The sequence below is a fragment of the Mobula hypostoma genome, chromosome 2 (genome assembly GCF_963921235.1).
Source record: "Mobula hypostoma chromosome 2, sMobHyp1.1, whole genome shotgun sequence".
Lineage (NCBI taxonomy): Eukaryota > Metazoa > Chordata > Chondrichthyes > Myliobatiformes > Myliobatidae > Mobula > Mobula hypostoma.
Genome location: NC_086098.1, coordinates 176,838,055 through 176,857,032, shown reverse-complemented (window position 1 = coordinate 176,857,032; position 18,978 = coordinate 176,838,055). Strand labels below are relative to the sequence as shown.

The following is an 18,978-nucleotide window of genomic DNA, read 5'->3' as shown; positions in this document are numbered from 1 at the left end:
AGAGTACAGATAACAGTTCTAAACCACACTACACTCAGGAAAGTATTAGTTTTTATGAACTTTGGGTTTTATCAGCTAACTGGTTTTTAACTGAACAATCCAATTTCTTGTGTATGTTTTTTTAAGTATTAACAGTTGAAATTATTAAATAGGGTCAAAAGAAAAAGTAAATTTGCTCTTTCTCCTTAATCAATTCTGAAATCCATTTCTGACTGAAGCAGTCACTTCAAAATCCTGTGTCATTCAAGACCAACATTGGGATGAAGTTTTGTGTCATCTCCAAGTGACAGGCTGGAGAATAAAGGACAACTTGCTCTGTTACATAGATGATCAGAGTTCCACTAACTCAACTGCTGGTTATTAAAACTCCACAAGTGGTGGGAACTACACTCAGTGGCCACTTTATTAGGTACACCTGCACCCCTGCTTGTTAATGCAGATATTTAATCAGCTAATCGTGTGGCAACAACTTAATGCATAAAAACATGCAGACATGGTGAAGTGGTTCACTTGTTGTTCAGGCCAAACATCAGAATGGGGAAGAAATGTGATCTAAGTGACTTTGACTGTGAAATGGTTATTGGTGCCAGATGGGGCGGGGTTTGAGTATCTCACAAACTACTGATCTCCTGCAATTTTCACACACAACGGTCCCTTGTGTTTACAGAGAATGGTGCGAGAAACAAAAAACATCCAATGAGCCACCGTTCTGTGGGTGAAAATGCCTTGGTTAATGAGAGAGGTCAGTCTCATTCAAGCTGACAGGAAGGTGACAGTAACTCAAATAGCCACATGTTACAACGGTGGTGTGCAGAAGAGAATCTCTGAATGCACAACATGTCAAATCTTGAAGTGGATGGGCTACAGCAGCAGAAGACCACGGATATACACTCAGTGGCCACTTTATTAGGTACAGGAGGTACCTTAATCTGTCAATTTAATCCCTCAATATATCCCTCTTAATCCCTCAAACCTGTTCTGCTGTACGTCAATCAATAATTCAGTGCCTGAACTCCTCTCTTTGGCTTGAATACATCGGTCAGTTGGTTGCACATTGATGTTCGATTGTAAGTACACATTTCCTGTCTGGATGCATAATGGCTTGGTGTGGCAGCTGCTCTGGATGTAACCACATAAACTGCAGAGAGCTGTGGACACAGCTCATCGCATCACGGAAACCAGCCTGCTCTGCATGGACTCTGTCTGCACTTCTCATTGTCCCAGTAAAGCAGCCAGCATAATCACAGACCCTTCCCACCCCAGACATCCTCTCTTCTCCTCTTTTCCAGTAGGCAGAAGATTCAAAACTGCCCACCAGGCTTAAGGACAGCTTCTATCCCACTGTTATCAGTCTGTTGAATGTTCCCTGGGGTGGACTCTTGCCCTCGCCATCTACCTATTATTGGCTACCTGCATTCCCCTTTCTCTGTAACTGCTACACCTGTTACTGTTTTACCTTGTTCTACCTCAATGCACTGTATAATATGCAAAACAAGCTTTTCGCTGTATCATAGCCACTGAGTCACAGAAAAGTACAGCACAGAAACAGGCCCTTTGGCCCATCTAGTCTGTGACAGGCCATTTAAACTGCCTACTCCCATCGACCACAGCCCATCATACTCCTACCATCCACAAACCTATCCAAACTTCCCTTAAATGTTAAAATGGAGCTTGCATGCACCACTTGCACTGGCAGCTCGTTCCACACTCAGACAATGCTCTGAGTGAAGCAGTTTCCCCTCACGTTCCCCTTAAACTTTTCATCTTTCACCCTTAACCCATGACCTCTAGTCGTAATCTCACCCAACTAGAAATCTTGGTAGGTGTGATATGAATAAACCAATACAGTAATAAAATCAATATATCATGACTAACTTTACAATGTGTGCTGTGTTCAAATGTACATGAAATGAAAAAATATACTTAGTAATTTGTTCAACCTGTTTTGTATAAAGTGTGAAATTTAATCCAATGTACTGCTTATATAGAGTTTTGGAAGACCCCTTGGAAATTCTGGATATATTAAATAGCAGAAATAAACATATAAGGAATGTTTTTTTTTAATCTTGGGTCATCAATCATCCATTTGTATTAATCCTGCATTAACCCATTTTTTTTTTAAAACCAGATTCAGTAACACTTGCAAGGGTGTGAGAAACCATTGAGATTGGTCTATTGAACCAGAGGGAATAATTTCACTCAACTTCACTTGCCACATCAGTGAACTGTTCCCACAGCCTATGGAACATACACAAAATGCTGGAGGAACTCAGCAGGCCAGGCAGCATCTGTGGAAAAGAGGGAGTAGTTGACATTTTGGGCTGAGACCCAGTCTGTTCTGATGAAGGGTCTCAGTCCAAAACATTGACTGCACTTTTCTCCATAGATTGTGCAGCACACCACCCTCACCATTCCCAACATCCTTTGCTCCCACCAGATGTACAAATTCACTCTCTGCTCCACAGTGACAAATACAGAACTGTGTAAAAGTCTTAGGCACCCTAGCTATATATATGTGCCCAAGACTTTTGCACAGTACTGTACTTATTATTATTTCTTTTGTCTTTGCACAGTTTGCTGTCTTTTGTACACTGGTTGTTGGTCTGCTCTGTAGGGTGCGATCTTTTATTGATTCCATCATGATTCTTGGATTTACTGAGTATGCCCACAAGAAAACTAATCACAGAGTAGTATACGGTGACATATATATACTTAGTTAATACATTTACTTTGAAGTTTGAAAACAGAAAAATGTAGATTGATATAAATAATATATTCAATAAAGATTGAAGAGAAGCAATGTAAGAAATAATAAACATGAGATTCTGCAGATGCTAGAAATCCAGAGCAACACACAAAAAATGCTGGAGGAACTCAGCAGGTCAGGCAGCATCTATGGAAATGAATAAACACACAAACTGCTGGATGCTGCCCGACCTGCTGAATTTTGCATGGGTTGCAATGGAAGAAATAGTTTGCTATGATCAGTTGCAGCTCCACTGTTACCACAGCAAGCGCCACCAGGGAGACAGAAGTTGAACAAGATGGAGCTTTGTTGTCTCCTGACTAGCAACCTGATGGAAATGAGATAACTTATGACACATCTGCTCTCTGCATCCCTCGTCTGTCAAGGCAAATGGTGCCCTCCAATAGGTGTGACTAACCAATCGGTGTTTCCTTCAGGTAGGTCTTGGCATTCAGACTTGCACCGTGAGCTGTCAGTAATTCTGCGATTTGCATCTGTGAAGAGAAGGAAGCAAAGGGTTGGTGCATTATTAATAGGAAAAGCTGCAAAACTTCCTTTCCCCTCCTCAGTTCTTCAAAACAGAAGTTTTCAATAAGTCCTCATGAATACCATGTTTTGACTTCATTGTTAATAGCTACTTATCACAGTCACTTTATACTTTGAGCTCTGTGTTAACCATGGTTCAGTCTATAGTATCCTTGTAAAGTCAGCTCCACACACAAAAATCCAGGCTAATAGAGTGCGGGGGGTTGCAGCAGGAGACTACTACATGTCAGAGGCCCTGGTTCACTTCCACTGCTGTCCGGAAGGAGTTTGTATGGAAGTTTGGTTGATCCCAGAGCTTGGCAAAATGTTTGCTGGAGTTTGTATGTTCTCCCCATGCTGCCTGGGTTTTCTTCAGGTGCATTTGAACATTGATTTTCTAAAGTGAGGCTCATTCACTTCCCCGCCTTGATCATCTAGGTCTGGTGTTCCCAAATCAGATAAATTATAGGAAAGACATCACTAGGCTGTTAGGAGTGTAGAGAATGCTGCTGGGAAGGGCCTGAATTATAGGGAGAGGGTGGGCAGACTAGGATTTAGGTGGAATACAGAAGATCGAGGTCTACCATATAGAGGTGTATAAAGGGCAGTGTGAACTCCAGCTGGATGGTCCCAAGCCCAGCTGTGAAGGGAGGAGGGTTGAGTGTGGGGCTTGCAACCCCATCCCGTAAAATAACCAGTGCTGCAGAGCCACCCCCGGGACAGGAAGGATGCACAGAGAGGGTGGGCTACACCTGGAAACTGTTGTGCTCATTACTGAGCGAGATGTAGAGCACACCAGGATGCCAGCATGCAGAACTTTATTGATAACCCTGCTTGTACAGTATGTGAACTCCTCCCACTACACTATTAACTACCACCACAGAAGGAATGGGCCGGGAGTGAGGACTCTGCCAAGCTACTGTCGGTGACCTGTGCCCCTGTCCGGGCAATGGACTGAAGGTGGTGTAAAAGAGGCAGCGTAGTAGTTAACGTAACACTATTACGGGATCAGCAACCTGGGCTCAATTCTGTCGCCACCTATAAGGAGTTTGTATGCTCTCCACTAGACCGCATGGGTTTCTTCCCACATTCCAAAGACATACGGGTTAGTAGGTTAATTGGTCACGCGTGTGTAACTGGGCGGCGAGGGCTCATTGGGCTGGAAGGGCCCGTTACCCGTGTTGTATCTCTAAATGAATACATAATACACCCGGTCAGTACTGAGCCAAGGAATTATGGAACCCTAGTGTAGTCTGCATCTTGAGTGGAATACAAGATACAAGTACACTACACTAACGAATGATCGGGAGTTCATCTCGTTCGATATTTATCCCTAAATCAATAGCACCGAATTTGAGATTAGCTTTGTGATTTGCGGGAACTTGCTGTAGGCAAATTTGCTGTTGTGTTTCCTGCACTAAAATGGCGACTGCACTTCAAAGTTTTGGGGGTAAAATACCCAAGGGTCAAGATAGGCACTATGCAAATACAAGTTTATTTTCCTTTATTAACATAAAATCATTTCAGACTGCCTTTGTATTGTGCTGCTTGAAATACCCCCAAAAATAGATAATTGGACAAAATTCACTGTCGCATCTGGGGGAGAAAAACTGCAAAGCATTGTGTGTGCCTGGAAAATGACTTGACCCTTTGTAACGCAGCATTCAGGCTATCAAATTTCATGATCAGGAATGTGTTTGCACATTCGACTAATTGATTTACTTTCGTTTCCTTTCATTATGTCAATAGGTAACAAATGAACTCTTGTCCTTTCCAAATTCACAAAAGCGACACAAACTATTGTGATGTTTGGGTTCTAATAGTTAGCAGTGTTTGCTCTGTGTCAGTGATAACATAACTTGCACAAGATTTTTCCCTGCAGGGAGATAGAAACATAGAAAACCTACAGCACAATACAGGTCCTTCAGCCCACAAAGTTGTACCGAACATGTCCCTACCTTAGAAATTACTAGACTTACCCATAGCCCTCTATTTTTCTAAGCTCCATGTACCTATCCAAAAGTCCCTTAAAAAGACCCTATCATATCCGCCTCCACCACCGTTGCCGGCAGCCCATTCCACGCACTCACCACTCTGTGAGTAAAAAACTTACCCCTGACATCACCTCTGTACCTACTCTCCAGCACCTTAAACCTGTGTCCTCTTGTGGCAACCATTTCAGCACTGGGAAAAAGCCTCTGACTATCCACATGATCAATGCCTCTCGTCATCTTATACACCTCTATCAGGTCACCTCTCATACTCTGTTGCTCCAAGGAGAAAAGAGTTCACTCAACCTGTTTTCCTAAGGCATGCTCCCCAATCCAGGCAACATCCTTGTAAATCTCCTCTGTTCCCTTTCTATAGCTTCCACATCCTTCCTGTCGTGAAGCAACCAGAACTGAGCACAGTACTCCAAGTGTGGTCCGACCAGGGTGCTATACAGCTGCCAGATGAGGGAGTAACATTACACAGGAGAAGTAGACTTCACTGTGTGTGTGAAAGCAGCATCTATCTAGTGTTTGGTTACAGATATTTGTCATGTGTTTACCTCCACAGCTCATCTCCATCACTTCCTGGTCTCTCCATTCAACTTCTTACAAAGTGTCTTCTCTCTTGCAACATTTCCATAGACAGTAAAATAGGATGGATTCCAGTTTACTGGCCATCGGTTAATCAGTGAAGCCATATCTTTGGGACAACTCTTAAACAACAAAAACTAATTGAGAAAATAGCCAGGATTTCCTTTGTTTATTTGGAACACTATGCCGCTTAATTGGGACAGGAGACTGCTGCCAAACAGATTCTAACTAGCACCAGTCATGTGCAATTGGGTGGCCATTAGAGACTACAGTGTGCTTAAGGCAAATAGTTTTTAAATAATGTCAGTTGTGTGTGTTCATTTTCAAGAAGCAGTGATTTTTGTCACTGATAGTTGGTAAGAAATAAGCAGCAAGACAAAATTCACAACCGTTTTGCTCACAGTGGTTTCAAGCATTCAGACTTCGAATTGCCAGAAATGGCCAGGAGTGAAAATGAAATGATTTTACCACTTCAACAAGTTAGGAACTATGAAGAATTTGAAGGCATTGACAATCATCTTGAATGTTACAATGAAAATGAAAATTTGGAGGATGCAATCATCAAAATCATTCTATGAAGGCAGTCAATTATCTGCACCAGGTGTCTGCACTGATTTTGTTCATTTGCAGTCAATCAAAAGAACGTGGCAACCTACACTGAATGAATTCCTCCATTGATAACTATTAGGAACTAATACACAGTTTTATAGTACTGCAGTAGTGTTCTTATTTGTTCTGTATTTCAATTAAACACATAATTTGTTACTCAGTTAAATGGTAGTTTGTCTTTTTTTATATAGCTTTTTAACTATTTCCATGAAACTTCGGCTAATTCAGGCAACTGTTTAAATGGGCCTAAATGTACTGGTCCCGATTTGTCCCAATTATATAGAATTCACTGTATTTTCAGAATATAACTAATTAAATCCATTTGAAATTAGACCCCTGCTCATCAATAGATATATGCAAATAGTCTTCTGAATCTATAACATGTCGATGGTTTATAGATGCCGCCTGACCTGCTAGGTTCCTCTGGCATTTAGTGTGAGTTGCTGAAGAAATGGTGTCACACTATTTAGGAACCTAATCCACTCTTTTTGCCACTTAGCTTAACTAGGCTACTTTCTCAAACACTTTGCTGAATGTTTTAATTATTGAGAACATTAATTCCCCAGGATATAATCCAATGCTCCCCAATTTAAATTATTTCTCAAAATAATGTGGACGTATTTAGACTTCATTAATAATTCAGCATCATAAATGAAATTGTTCAAGTTCCATTTCAGAAGCTCGAGGATGTGACATAGGCAGGGGTTGCTGAGGGAGTGCTAAATCATCAGAGGGAGAGGGAGACCCAGGTGTTTAAAATGAAACCCTTTGGCATTTTAAAAGATTGTATAGTAGAACAGTACAGCACAGGAAGAGACTCTTCGGCCCACAATGTCAGTGCCAACCATAATACCAAACTAAATCTATCTGCACATGATCCATATCCCCGGCCAAAGAAGTTAACTTTGCTTAACAATCAAGAGAAAATCTACAGATGCTGGAAATCCAAACAACACACACAAAATGCTAGAGGAACTCAGCAAGCCAGGCAACTTTGTGCAAAAGAGTAAACAGTTGACTTTTCAGGCCAAGACCCTTCATCAGACTGGAGAAAAAAGGTGGGAAGTCAGAATAGGAAGGTGTTTCCGCAACACATTGTATTCCTTCTGGGTATCATCCAACTTGAGGCATGAACGTTGATTTCACAAGCTTCTGACAATGGCCCCCCACCCTCACCATTCCTCATTCCTATTTCCCTCTCTCACCTTATCTCCTTAGCCTGCTCATCGTCTCCCTCTGGTGCTCCTCCCCCTTCCCTTTCTTCCATGGCCTTCTGTCCTCTCCAGCCCTTTAACTCTTTCACCAATTGACTTCCCAGCTCTTTGCTTCACCCCTCCCTCCCTCCCGGTTTCACCAATCACCTACAACTTTGCATTACTTCCTCACCTTCCCCCACCTTCTTACTCTGATTTCCCATCTTTTTTCTCCAGTCCTGATGAAGGGTCTCGGCCCAAAAGGTCAACAGTTCACTCTTTTCCATAGACGCTGCCCAGCCTGTTGAGTTCCTCCAGCATTTTGTGCGTGTTGCTTACCTTCGCTTAAGTCCACTTATGTACATTTAATATTTCCAGGTTTCGTTTCACAAGCTTCATCACTTCAACATTGTAAGTTTTGCTAATTGCTAATAAGGGATCAACTACATTTCTTTCACTTTCTGAACATTATTATTACATTGGATAGAGTGTGTCAGATAGTGCTCGGTCTCTAGCAGCAGCATTGAATTGTTAGAGTAGCCGTTACATCTGGCTATCTTTAGAGCAGATACCCTTACTAATTACTACTTAATTAGTAAGGGTATCAAAGATAATGGGGAGAATGGGATTGGGAGGGAAAATAAATCAGCTATGATAGAATGGCAGAGCAGACTCAATGGGCCAAATCCTGCTCCTATGTCTTATTGTCTTATCTGTCCCCAGCACTGACCTGTCCCCAGCAGGCAGCTGCGTGTAGTGGCTCCCAGCCGTCGTTGTCCTTGACGTTCACTTTAGCACCATTTTCCAGCAGTAACTCGGCAACTGTGCAGTAACCATTCGCAGCAACGACATGTAGCTGAAGGAGAGATGGACAGAGACCTTACATAGAGTGCTCATCCACCTACACCAGGGATTTCCATCCCAGGGTCCACGGACTCCTCAGGTAATGGTAGGAGTCCGTGGCAGAAGAAAAAGTTTGGGAACCCCTGATCTACACAAAACAACAGCAGAATGACAAGAAACATCATCTCAACAGAAGCCTAACCATGAGAACTTCCCATAAAGGTAGGGGAAAACTGTAAAGACATTACACATTGAAGAACTTGTGCTTGTTCACTCAGAATCGGAATAAGGTTTAATATCACTGACATATGTTGTGAAATTTGTTGTTTTGTGGCAGCAGTACTGTGCAATTCATAAATAAGCTATAAATTACAATAACAGCTGTACTTAAATAAATAGCGCGAAAACAGAACAAGCATTGTGAGCTAGTGTTCAAGGGATAGTTCCTTGTCCGTGAAGAACCATGATGGCAGAAGGAAGATGCTGTTCGTAAAGCATTGACTGTGTGCCTTTGGGCTCCCGGACTTCCTCGTTTTCTTCCAATAAGCATCTTACATAAATGTTGAATTACATCTACAATACAATGGAATTTAAGTTTCAAGATTGTTTAATATCATTTCCAGTACACCAGTGTAAAGGAGAACAAAATAATTGTTACCTTGGATCCAATGCAGCACAAATAAAAGAAAAAGAACATAATAATTTTAAAAAAAACAATAAATATAAATATGTAATATCGCTTATAAAGTGTACATAGATCAGGGGTTTCCAACCGTTTTTGTGCCATGGACCTCTAATCATTAACTGAGGGGTTCGTGGACTCCAGGTTGGGAACCCATAGATTGATTGAACATAGAACATAGAAGTTTACAGCACATTACAGGCCCTTCGGCCCACAATGTTGTGCTGACCATGTACCCTACAAGATTGCTAATCTATAAAATGATGCTAGGCACAGGAGTGTCTGTACATAAGATTACCCTGACAGGAACTGATAAAGTAGTGTTGTTGGGGTGTGTGATGGCGTGGATTAGTGGGTGGAGTTGATCCGCCTAACTGCCTGGGGAAGTAACTGTTTTTCAGTCTGGTGGTCCTGGCATGGATGCTACATAGCCTCCTCCCTGATGGGGAGTGGGACCATCGGTCCATGAGCAGGATGGGTGGGATCCTTCATGATGTTACCGGCTCTTTTCCAGCACCTTTCTGTACAGATGTCCTTCATGGTGTTTATATAATGGGACATAACATGCAATTATAATTGATAAGCCTCAGCATTTGTTATATTGGAATCTGTTCTGTGTTTTGCTATTCTCGCCATTTTTGAAGTCTCATTCTCACCATAGTTTGATCAGTCTTGCTGCTTTTCAGTAAACATTCATCAACAAAATATGCACCTAATCTTTTTTTAAACCAGGCACTGGAGAAGGTCCAGAGGAAGTTCATGAGAATGATCCCGGGAATAAGAAGATTAATGTATGAGGAGTATTTGATGGGTCTGGGCCTGTACTCACTGGAGTTTAGAAGAATGAGGGAGGATCTCATTAAAAATAATCTACAAGTGTATGGTCATGCACTTTGGAAGGAGAAATAAAAGTGTAGACTATTTCCTAAATGGAGAGAAAATTTTTAAAAATCTGAGGTGCAAAGGGAATTGGGAGTCCTCGTGGAGGATTCCATAAAGGTTAATTTGCAGGTTGGGTCAATGGTGAGGAAGACAAATGCAATGTTAGCATTCATTTTGAGAGGAATAGAATATAAAATCAAGGATGTAATGTTGAGGCTTTATAAAGCACTGGTAAGGTCTCAGTTGGAGTATTGAGAGCAGTTTTTCAGCCTCTTATCTAGGAAAGGTTGTGCTGATGTTGGAGAAGGTTCAAAGGAGGTTCACAAAAATTATTCCAGGATTGAAAGGCTTGTCATATGAGGAACATTTGATGGCTCTGGGACTCTACTCATTGGAATTCGGAAGAATGAAGGGTGACCTCATTCAAACCTATTGAAAGACCTCGATTGAGTGAAGGTGGAGAGAATGTTTCCTATGGTGGGAGAGTCTGAGATCAGAAGACGCAGAGTCAGAATAGAGGGGCATCCTTTTAGAATGGAGATGAGGAAGAATTTCTTTAGTCTGAGAGTGGTGAATCTGTGGAATTTGTTGCTACAGGCGGCTGTGGAGGACAAGCCATTGGGTATATTCAAGGCAGAGGTTGATAGATTCTTGATTAATTGGGGCATGAAGGGATACAGGGAGAAGGCAAGAGATTGAAAGGAAAAATGGATCAGCCATGATGAAATGGCAGAGCAGACTCAATGGGCCAAATGGCCTAATTCTGCTCTCATAGCTTATGGTCTTAGAAAACCTGTCGAATATTGAAAGGCCTAGATAGCGTGGACATGGTGAGGATGTTTTCTGTTGTGGGGGAGTCTAGGACCAGAGAGCACAGCCTCAGAATAGAAGGACATCCCTTCATAACAACAATTAGGAAGAATTTCTTTCGGAAGAGGGTGGCGAACCTGAGGAAATATTGTCACAGACGGCTGTGGAGGCCAAGTCATTTGGTATTTTTAAAGTGAACATTGATAGGTTCTTGATTAGTAAGGACAGTAACAAAATTAAATCAAAATAAAATCGAAGGTTACAAGGAGAAGGCTGGGGACTGAGGTCGAGAGGGATAATAAATCAGTCATGATAGAATGGCGGAACAGACTTGATGGGCTGAACAGACTAATTCTGCTTTTGTGTTTTAGGTCTTATGGCTTTGAAAAACAGAAAATGGGTTTTAGCTACCTCACTTAAAGGTAACATTTATGACCTTGTTAACAGTACTGGCTACAGGTAATTCTCAGTCCCCAGCGTTACTGAAATACCAGAGCTAAAGGCTACAGACAAGCCAGATAACATTCAGAATGGTTATTTGTTCCACAGGAGAGGCATGAACAACATATCTCTGCTAAGTAGGTACATGAGATAATTAATCTCAGAAATGATATCGGTTCAAAGTTCAAAGTAAATTTATTATCAAAGTATGTATATGTCACCATTTGCTACTTTGAGATTCATTTTCTTGCAGGGATTCACAGAAACACAATAGAATGAATGAAAAACTGCACACAAATGAAGAATGACAAATAATCAATATGCAACAGATGACAAACTATACAAATGAAAACAAATAAATAATATTGAGAACATGAGTTGCAGAAACCCTGAAAGGGGTTCCATAGGTTGTGGAATCAGTTCGGAGTTGAGGTGAGTGAAGTTATCCACTCTGGTTAAGAACACAAGACAAAGGATCAGAATTGGGCCATTCAGTCCATTAGGTTGCTCCACCATTCCATCATGGCTAACTGGCCCACAATTCCCCTCAACGAATGGAGAGATACCTGTAACTATCACCCCTCCAGAACCATTCCAGAATCTAGCGCCACCCAAAAGATCACCACCAATGCCTCCACAATCTCTTCAACTATCTTAAGGATACAGTTTTGAGGTCTTAGAGGCACATGATAAAATAGGCCAAAGCCATAATGGTTTCCTTAAGGGAAAATCTTGACTGACAATCTGTTGAAATCTTTTGGGGAAATAAAAAACAGGATAAACAAAGGAGAGTCGGTGGATTTTGTTTACTTGGATTTTCAGAAGGCCTTTGACAAGGTGTTGCAAATGAGGCTGCCCATGGTATTACAGGAAAGATACTGACATGACAAAAGGTTTGCTGTCTGGCAAGTAGCAAAGAGTGGAAATAAAGGGGTCCTCTTCTGGTTCAACCTGATGGTTGAAGGCTAATAACTGTTGTGGGTAGAGAAGTGAATCAGGAGGTTTGTAGTCTGCTGAGGGGTAGATCCGTGGCATTTAAGTCTGGCAACCCAGGTCTGTATAAGAAAATCAGGTATGACTTGCGAAAGGCTATTTCAAGAGCCAAGGAACAATCCTGGGAGATGTTAGAGGTGACATTGGAGGCATGTTAACTCTGGCAGAGTTTGCAGGCCATTACCTTCTACAAAAACCAACATCACGAATGGCAGTGATGCCTCACTACCAGATAAACTCAACACCTTTTATGCTCACTTTGAAAGGGAGAATAAAACCACAGCTATGAGGATCCTTGCAGCATCCAATGACCCTGCAATCTCTGTCTCAGATGCCGACGTCAGGTGGACTTTCAAAAGGGTGAACCCTCGCAAGACATCATGGCCCAATAGAGTACCTGGTAAGGCTCTGAAAACTTCTGCCAATCAGCTGGTGGGGGTATTCAAAGACATTTTCAACCTCTCACTGCTACAGTCGGAAGTTCCCACCTGCTTCAAAAGGGCAACAATTATACCAGTGCCCAAGAAGAGCAGCGTGAGCTGCTTCAGTGGCTATCATCCAGTAGCACTCACAGCTTTCAAGGATGGCCATGGTTAGAATCAACACCTCCCTCAGTAAGGACCTGGACCCACTACAATTTGCCTATCGCCACAGTAGGTCGATAGCAGACAAAATCTCATTGGCTCCTCATGTGGCCTTGGATCACCTGGATAATACAAATACCTATGTCAGGGTGCTGTTCAGTGACTACAGTTCAGCGTTTAACACAATCATTCCTACAGTCCTGATCAAAAAGCTACAGAAACTAGGCCTCTGTAACTCCTTCTACAACTGGATCCTCGACTTCCTAACTGGAAGGTCACAATCTGTGCGGATTGGAAATAACATCTCCACCTTGCTGACAATCAACACTGGTGCACCTCAGGGATGTGTGCTTAGCGCACTGCTCTGCTCTCTCTACATTCATGAGGCTAGGCATAGCTCAAATGCCATCTATAAATTTACTGATAATACAACCATTGTTGGCAGAATAGGTGGAAATGAAAGGACATACAGGAGCAAGATATACCAGTTAGTTGAGTGGTGACACAGCAATAACCTTGGACTCAGCGTTAGCAAGAGCACAGCTGATTGTGGAATTCAGAAAGGGTAAGATGAGGGAACACAAACCAATCCTCATAGAGGGATCAGAAGTGGAGAGAGTGAGCAATTTCAAGTCCCTGGGTGTCAATATCTCTGAAGACCTAACCTGGACACAGCATATTGATGCAGCTATAAAGAAGGCAAGACAGCAACTATATTTCATTAGGAGTTTGAGGAGATTTGGTTTGCCAACTAAAACACTTGAAAACTTCTACAAATGGACTGTGGAGAGCATTCTGACTGACTTCATCACCGTCTGGTATGGTGGGGGGGGGTGCTACTGCACAAGATCAAGCTCACACCAAAGTCTGATGGCCAAAAAGCTCAAATTTGGATTCATCAAATCACAGACCTTCCAACTGACTTCAGAGTCCCTACATGCCTTCTGGTAAACTCTAACCAAGACTTCATGAGTTTTTTTCAGCAATGGCTCTCTCTTTCCACTCCTCCATAAAGCTGCGACTGGTGAAGCCGCAGGCAACAGTTGTATGCGCAGTTTCTCCATCTCAGCCATTGCTGTGTTATCATAGCTCTTTTGGTGGCCTCCCTAACTAGTCCCTTCTTTGCACAATCAATTTTTGAGGATGACCTGCTCTAGTCAAATTTACAGCTGTGCCATATTCTATCTATTTCTTAATGATTGACTTAACTGTACTTCAAGGGAAGTTCAGTGACTTGGAAATTTTCTTGTATCCATCTCCTGACTTGTGCTTTTCAATAACCTTTCACGGAATTGCTTGGTGTGTTCTTTTGTTTTCGTGGTGTAATTTATGCCAGGATACTGACTCACCAGCAGTTGGACCTTCCAAATACAGGTGTATTTTTACTACAATCAATTGAAACACCTTGACTGCACACAGGTTTATATATAGCAAGGACACCTTAAATAATTATGTGATTTCTAAAACCAATTGGCTGCACCAGTGATGATTTGGTGTGTCATATTAAAGGGGGTGCATACTTATACAATCAGTTATTTTGTGTTTTATATTTGTAATTAATTTAGATTACTTTGTAAAGATCTGCTTTCACTTTGACATGAAAAACTCTTTTTCTGTTGATCAGTGTTTTAAAAAAGCCAAATTTAGTCCACTGTGATTCAATGTTGTAAAACAATAAAAGATGAAAACTTCCAAGGGGAAAGGGAATACATTTTATAGGCACCGTAAATAGGTAATGTGATGACTATTTTCCAAAAATCTAATGACAATACAGGCACATGCAGTTGCAAAGCCCCTACTCTTGCTTCAATATTAACCAGAATAAATTGCTATTTCTTCAAGGTCAGGGTCTCTGTTACCTATTGTAGTGTTAGATATGCAAAGTGGCCACATACTCAGTTGTGCTTCCCCACCCCCCCCTCGCCCATCCCTGTCCAATTTAATCCTGAAAATGAACAATAAACAATGCCACTGTAATCTCCAGCTTCAAACATGGATTTCAGTACACTAGGTTCTCTTTCACGTCATGGCACAAATGGTCTTCAAATGGACCTGGATTGTGACAACCCCACTTACCAAGGTGGCTCCCTGTGCGTCTCTTGTATTTAGATCAAAGCTCTCCTGAATTGCCTCTCGGACATCTGCAAGCATCTGCTGCTCCATCGCCGTGCGGATCCGGTCAATTTTTTCCTGAGTGATGCCTGAAGAGGAATTATAGATGAGAATTTGTTAAATCTCTTCAATCACAAGCAAATAACTAAGAGAGGGAGCTGATCACCATCACAGCAACATCATGGTTCAACATCTTGCAGTAAGTCAGTGATCTTTATCTGAAATATTCACTCTGTTTCTCTCTCCACAGATGCTGCCTGACTAATTGAGTATCCTCAGCATTTTCATTTTTAATTTCAGATTTCCAGCATCTACAGTTTCTATGACACCAGAAGCCATCAGAGCAGAATTAGGCTTTTTAGTCATTGAGCCTTGTCCACCATTCCATCATGGCTAATTTATTATCCCTCTCACCTCCATTCTTCTGCCTTTGACACCTTATCAAGCTCCACTTTAAATATACTCGATGACTTGAACCCCACAGCCGTCTGTGGCAATTAATTCCACAAATTCACCACCCTTTGGCTAAAGAAATTCCTCCTCATCTCTGTCCTAAATGGGACGTCCTTCTATTCTGAGGCTGTGCCCTCTGGTCCTAGTCTCTTGAGTTTTCAATGAAAAGATTATGGCCAATTGAACATCAATAAGAAGACCCCAGTGTAATCTATATGGGAACTGTAAATAATAAAACCCTGATGATGGATCTTGGCCCGAAATGTTGACTGTTTATTCCCATCCATAGATGCTGCCTGACCTGCTGAGCTCCTCCAGCACATCGTGTGTATTGCTCTAGATTTCCAGCATCTGCAGTACCTTGTGTGTCAATAATAAATGGCCATTTGGCTCATAACTATATAAGGGCAGTAAGACAGAGAAATAAAATAAGATCAATGCAAGGAGTATCTTCTACTGCTTTGGCATTTCATGTTTTCTTAAGATAAAAACAGAATGGAGTTTTCTTAATGTAGGTTCATTGCAAGCTTAGAGTGTGAAATCTGGAAGAAAAGAATTCAGCAAGCTTTCGAAGATCGCTAGTTCGTTACTTGCTGTGTCATATGACATGAGCGATCATGATCATTCCATGACCATGATTATTCTTGGCAAGTTTTTCTGCAGAGTGGTTTACCATTGCCTTCTTCTGGGCAGTGTCTTTACAAGACAGGTGACCCCAGCCATTATCATTACTCTTCAGGGATTGTCTGCCTGGTGACAGTGGTCACATAACCAGGACTTGGCTGCTATACGACCATCCACCACCTGCTCCTGTGGCTTCACGTGACCCTGATCGGGGGGCTAAGCAGGTGCTACACCTTGCCCAAGGGTGACTGCAGGCTAGTGGAGGGAAGGGTGCTTTACACATCCTTTGGTTGAGACTTATCTCCACCCTGCCACCCAAGGTGAACTTGTTAAATGCTATTCTATCTTCTTCCTTTAACTTGGAGTCCAATAATGAAATTCAACCAAGAACTGAAAGTACATCACTGCATTGAAAAGCCAGTCAAGCTTATTGATACATGCACAAGTATGTATGCACAGGTGACTTGGTTCTTATGCACAAATTGAGATTACCCACACCAGTCCTCTTTGAGGGATAAGTAGAAAGGGTGAGCAGTTTCAAGTTCCTGGGTGTCGATTTTGTCATTTAAAAAAAATTGGATAGGTATATGGGCTGAGTGCAGGTAGGTGGGACTAGGTGAGAGTAAGCGTTCAGCATGGACTAGAAGGTTATATATGGTTATATGGTTCCTTAAGATTGTCATAGGCGAGGGTGATAGTGAGGATAAGCTCCCACTACCTATTAAATGCTCTCAATGGTGTGCATCTCAAAGATCCTGAGGAAAAATCTGGAGCTGGAGTCCCTCAGGCAGTCTTACGTTGAGTTCAATGCTGACTGGCAACTCCTGCGACACCTCTGGTGCCAAGCTGTATTGGTCTCTGACGTTCCTTTGCCTTCATCAGCTGCTTGGAGAGGGGGAGCCTGCTGCACGGGCAACAGCTTGTTCTCCATATCCTACTGCCCTCACTTGTGTAGACATCCAGGATGCAACATCCATGGTCGACCCTGATTAACGGAGGGCCTACAGGTGCAATGAAAGCCTTACTTGCAGCTGCGTCACGGGCACATCACATCGTGTAAGCAGCTTTCACAAGAAAAACATACACTAAACATAAATTGTCCAAAATTGTAAAAGAAAGAACACTTTTAGAACAAAAAATGTCCATTGTGATCAGACTGTTATGATTATGATTCTGAGGACACGCAGTCCCCTTTTATTGTCATTTAGTAATGCATACATTAAGAAATGATAAAAATGTTTTTCCAGAATGATATCATGAAAACACATGACAAACCGACTTAAAAACTAACAAAAACCACATAATTATAACATAGTTACAACAGCGCAAAGCACCGTAATTTGATAAGAACAGACCATGGCACAGTAAAAATCTCAAAGTCTCTCGAAAGTCCCATCATCTCACGCAGACGGTAAACCTCCAGCGCCATCAACTTGCCGATGCATCATCCCAGAATCATCCGACCACAGTCCGACTCCGAGTCCATCTGAAAACTTCGAGCCTCTGACCAGCTCTCCGACACCGAGCACCGAGCACCATCTCTGCTGAGCATTTCGACCCCAGCCCCAGCAACAGGCGATACGCAAAGCCGAGGATTTGGGGCCTTCGTCTCCAGAGATTCTCGATCGCACAGTAGCAGCAGCAGCGAAGCGGGCATTTCAGAAGTTACTCCAGATGTTCCTCTGCGCTTCTCATGGCTATCCCCATCCAATCCCGATTGTGCACGGCACCCCTAGCTACACATATCGATATTCATTCGGAACAGCCGCGCGCACTGTGTCGCGCCACCATCTTCTCCTCCCTCCCTTATATTGAGGTAGTGATTAGGGTTGTGATGTCAGCTCAGGAACTGAATGGTGAAGGGAAATAGCTGTACTTGAACCTGGTGCCATGGGACTTCAGGCTTCTGTATCTCCTGCCTGATATTGGCGGCAAGAAGATGACATGGCCTAGATAGTGGTGCATTCCTCAGGCAGCATCTCATGTAGGTACTTCCAAAGGTGGGAGGAACTTGCTGTGAAGTATTGGGCCAATGATCTGACAGTTGAACTATCATCACTGCTGTTTTTGGGAAATGAATGCGTGCAAACTGCTTTCCGATATCACTTTATCTATGTAAGACAATTAGGATCATACAGTCGTAGAGTTATGGAAAAGTACAGCACAGAAACGGGCCCTTCAGCCCATCTAATTTGTGCCAAACCATTTAAACGGCCTAGTCCAATCGACTTGTACCTGGATCATAGCCCTCCATACCCCTGCCATCCATTTACCTATCCAAACTTCTCTTAAACATTGAGATCTTGCATCCAGCCCTTGCGCTGGCAGCTCTTCTACACTCTTGCTGCCCCCTGAGTGAAAAAGTTTCCCCTCATGTTCCCCTTGAACATTTCACTTTTCACCCTTCACCCATGACGACTATTTGTTATCCTAAGGTCACCAATGGTACCAATTGGAAAATTTTATTTTAACAGAATCTCTGCTCCAGCAAGGAAACTAAAGCTATGTAGAAAATTACTCACTCCCAAGCTTCTGCCGTTTCATTATTTTGTTTGAAGCTGGAGTTTAGCAGCACCAGAAAGGGGGAGACACTTATCAGCTAGCACATGTGCAAACTTCTGATCAATCATATTAATAATAGTGCAGTGTCCTAGAACAAAGTAACAAGACAGATATCCTGTGTCAGCAAGGTCCTACAGAAAGTAACAAGTAAAACATTTTCTTTTATGATTCAGGGAAGAATGTTGGCCAAGACCGAGACAAAGTAATATGCCAGATATCCTTTGTCAGCAAAGTTCTACTGAAAGTAACAAGTAAACCACTTTCTTTTATGATTCAGGGAAGAATGTTGGCCAAGATCAAGAAAAACCTGCTCCTCACATAATTAATATGATAGATT

The 18,978-nt window shown here is 42.2% G+C and overlaps 1 protein-coding gene and 1 long non-coding RNA gene across 4 annotated transcripts in view; one reads left to right on the top strand and one right to left on the bottom strand.

The window, feature by feature from the left end:
• The window catches only part of LOC134342703 (uncharacterized), a 44,303-nt gene extending 41,145 nt beyond the window's left edge, over positions 1–3,158 (top strand). Inside the window, exon 3 of the long non-coding RNA XR_010017069.1 lies at positions 668–3,158. This is a non-coding gene — a long non-coding RNA (uncharacterized LOC134342703). The remainder of the gene's footprint in view (positions 1–667) is intronic.
• The window catches only part of LOC134342702 (protein phosphatase 1 regulatory inhibitor subunit 16B-like), a 215,146-nt gene that overhangs the window by 16,837 nt on the left and 179,331 nt on the right, over positions 1–18,978 (bottom strand). For all 3 annotated transcript variants that reach the window (XM_063041145.1, XM_063041147.1, XM_063041146.1), the window contains exons 6-8: positions 14,967–15,091; positions 8,386–8,511; positions 3,165–3,240 (exon numbers count right to left, since the gene is read on the bottom strand). In XM_063041145.1, coding sequence (XP_062897215.1) covers positions 3,165–3,240; positions 8,386–8,511; positions 14,967–15,091 — 327 coding nt within the window. The remainder of the gene's footprint in view (positions 1–3,164; positions 3,241–8,385; positions 8,512–14,966; positions 15,092–18,978) is intronic.